This window comes from Chrysochloris asiatica, unplaced genomic scaffold (genome assembly GCF_000296735.1).
Source record: "Chrysochloris asiatica unplaced genomic scaffold, ChrAsi1.0 scaffold00372, whole genome shotgun sequence".
In the NCBI taxonomy this organism is placed as follows: Eukaryota; Metazoa; Chordata; class Mammalia; order Afrosoricida; family Chrysochloridae; genus Chrysochloris; species Chrysochloris asiatica.
The window spans coordinates 1,852,794-1,855,311 of NW_006408890.1; the positions used below are offsets into that span (position 1 = coordinate 1,852,794).

The 2,518-nt window shown below is 51.1% G+C and overlaps 1 protein-coding gene across 1 annotated transcript in view; it reads left to right on the forward strand.

Annotated features, from left to right (window-relative positions):
- Positions 1-269: 269 nt before the first annotated feature.
- Positions 270-2,518, forward strand: part of GYG2 (glycogenin 2) — a 30,597-nt gene continuing 28,348 nt past the window's right edge. Inside the window, exon 1 of the mRNA XM_006876270.1 lies at positions 270-276. Coding sequence (XP_006876332.1) covers positions 270-276 — 7 coding nt within the window. The remainder of the gene's footprint in view (positions 277-2,518) is intronic.

Consider the following 2,518-nt stretch of genomic DNA (forward strand, 5'->3'; position numbering starts at 1 on the left):
GTCTCTGGGCCGGGGTTCCGAGGCTGGGGAAAGCATGGCTGGCTTGGGGTGGCTCCAAGGCCGCGCGCATATGAATGGGGAGTCTTTGGGGAGTCGCTCCCAGGCGACCTAGGGTATCCTGAAGGGACGGAGGGCGAGGAGGGAGTGCAGGGTGGGCGTCACCCGGCGCCATCTGAGCACCAGCCTCTCCCAGGCCGGGAATTCGTGCGTCCAGAGCCTCAGCTGCCCAGCTCGTCCACTACCCACGGCCAGCGCCCTGCGCCCGGACCATGTCGGGTGAGTCTCAGAGCCCCCCATTCCCCTGGGGACCTGGCTGTGCCGCAAGGCTTTTCACAAACCCTCAGGTCCCTATGGTTCCGCCCCCCTGGGTCTCCCTGGCCCCATGGTTCTGTCTTCGGGCAGTGGCCGGCTTTGCACTGGGGGCAGCTTGCACTGGGGTTGGAGGCTTGGGTGGGTCCCAGCAACTGGGAGGGGGAGGGGGATGAACAACATGGTGTCCTCTCCCTACAGAAGAGCGCACCCACTTCCAACAAGTGGATCACAACTCACAGTTGCCCAGACTGAATATGTTGGGGCACACAACAGTTGGGTTCGAATCCCCATCTTGCAGTTAGCAGCCGATAGTCCTGGTGTGGCGCTGTAGGTTAATACACCAGAATGCAAAGCCGTTTGAAATGCAAGGTTGGCGGTTCAAGCTCACCAGTCACTCTTCTGAAACCCTAAGTCCGAACCGACTCGATGGCACTTAACAATAACCGCAACCTAACCCACAGCACAACCAAGGCTTCTCCTTGCAGCTTATTGTCGTCCACTCATAGCGACCCTGTATTAGGTTTCCAAGGAACCACTGGTGAGTTTGAACCGACGACCTTACAGTTCAAACCGACTTGCGGTTCAGTGCTTATCCTACAGCGCTCCACCAGAGGATGGTAAACCACCACAAACCAAGCCCACCGCCGTAGACTGGATTTGAACTCGTGTTGTTAGATGCAGTCCCTACACTCAACAGAACCACAGCTCCCTGACAGCTGTTATAGCTGGGTCCATTGCTCTGTCCTTGGACCAATCCATCTCCTGGGTGAGGGAGTGTCTAGGAAGACGCTCATGTCACTAAGCATGATGCCTTAACATGTCCAAAATATGAGAGACGAAGGCTCCCCATCCAGGCTTCCTAGGAGCACTCTGGCTGTACTTTTTCCAACACACATCTGTTTGTTTTTGTGACGGTCTATGGTCTGTTTAATATTCTTCTCCAACACCACAATTCAGATGCATCAATTCTTCTACCATCTTCCTTATTCATTGCCCAACTTTTGCCTGCATACGGGATAATACACTGTGACCGGTGGTTCAAGCTCACCAGCCGCTCCGTGGAAACCCTATGCAGGGTCGCTATGAGTCGGAACCGACTCGACGGCACTTAACAACAACATCATAGTGACCCTAAGGAGTAGATTACAAGCTGGACTGCAAACCACAAGGTTACGAGTTCTAATCTAGCAGTCGCTCCTCAGAAGAAAGCTGAGGCTTTCTGCTCCCGTAAAGATTTACAGCCTTAGAAACTCTGTACAAAGCCGCTGACAGTTGGAAGCAACTCGTGCAACACAGCCAACACCACGACCGTTTAAAGAGCGTATCTGCTTGGCTTCTCGTTGCTTGCTGTTACGTCTCATCAGGTTACTTCAGACTCATGTGATCCTTGTTATTAAATGCCGTCAAGTCCGTTCCGACTCATAGCAACCCTGTATTGGGTTTCTGAGAAGCGTCTGGTGATTTGAACTGCCGACCTTGTGGTTAGCAGTCCAGTGCTTATTACACAGTACCACACCAGGACTCCCAACTGTTTGTCTTAGCTAAGACTAAATAGAACTAAATACTTCCTGGACGCATCTTGTACACACCCCTCAATGTGTCCTTGAGTCTTCCATGTTGGAATGCCAACAATTGCCTGGATCCCAGTTGTTTCTGAGACGGAGTGGCCATGTGAACAAACCGGAACAGGGATACCGAATCCTGCCCTCCTTTGAGATGTTTTGTGGGGCATCTTGACCACCTTGTGATTTAGTATGAATGTGTTAGAATTGCAACCCCTCCACACAGTAAGTGATTCACCTTATCCACAGGTAGGATTAAAAAAAAGTGTAAGAGTCTTCTTAGAATGTATAATGTCTCTCTGCTGCTGGTGTTCTGCAGTCAACTTTCGGATATTAATGAAGGCTTTTCTCTTTCTTTATCTGGAGTGTTTCTTCATCTAACTCCATCACTCCAAGGCATCTGCCCAAGCTACGGGGTAGCACTCAGATTTCTGGTAGGGTTGGGAGCTCAGGATGCTCTGCTCGGATTTGGAGAGCTGACTGCAAACACGGAGAAAATACATTTAAATCGTTAAGATAATGTCTCTTATACTACACCACAGCCTTCTGATGTCATCCAGAGAACCCTTGCTCATTGCCCCCGCATGTGTCAGAGTACAACTGTGCCCACAGGGTTCTCAGTGGATGATTTTTCATAAGTAGAT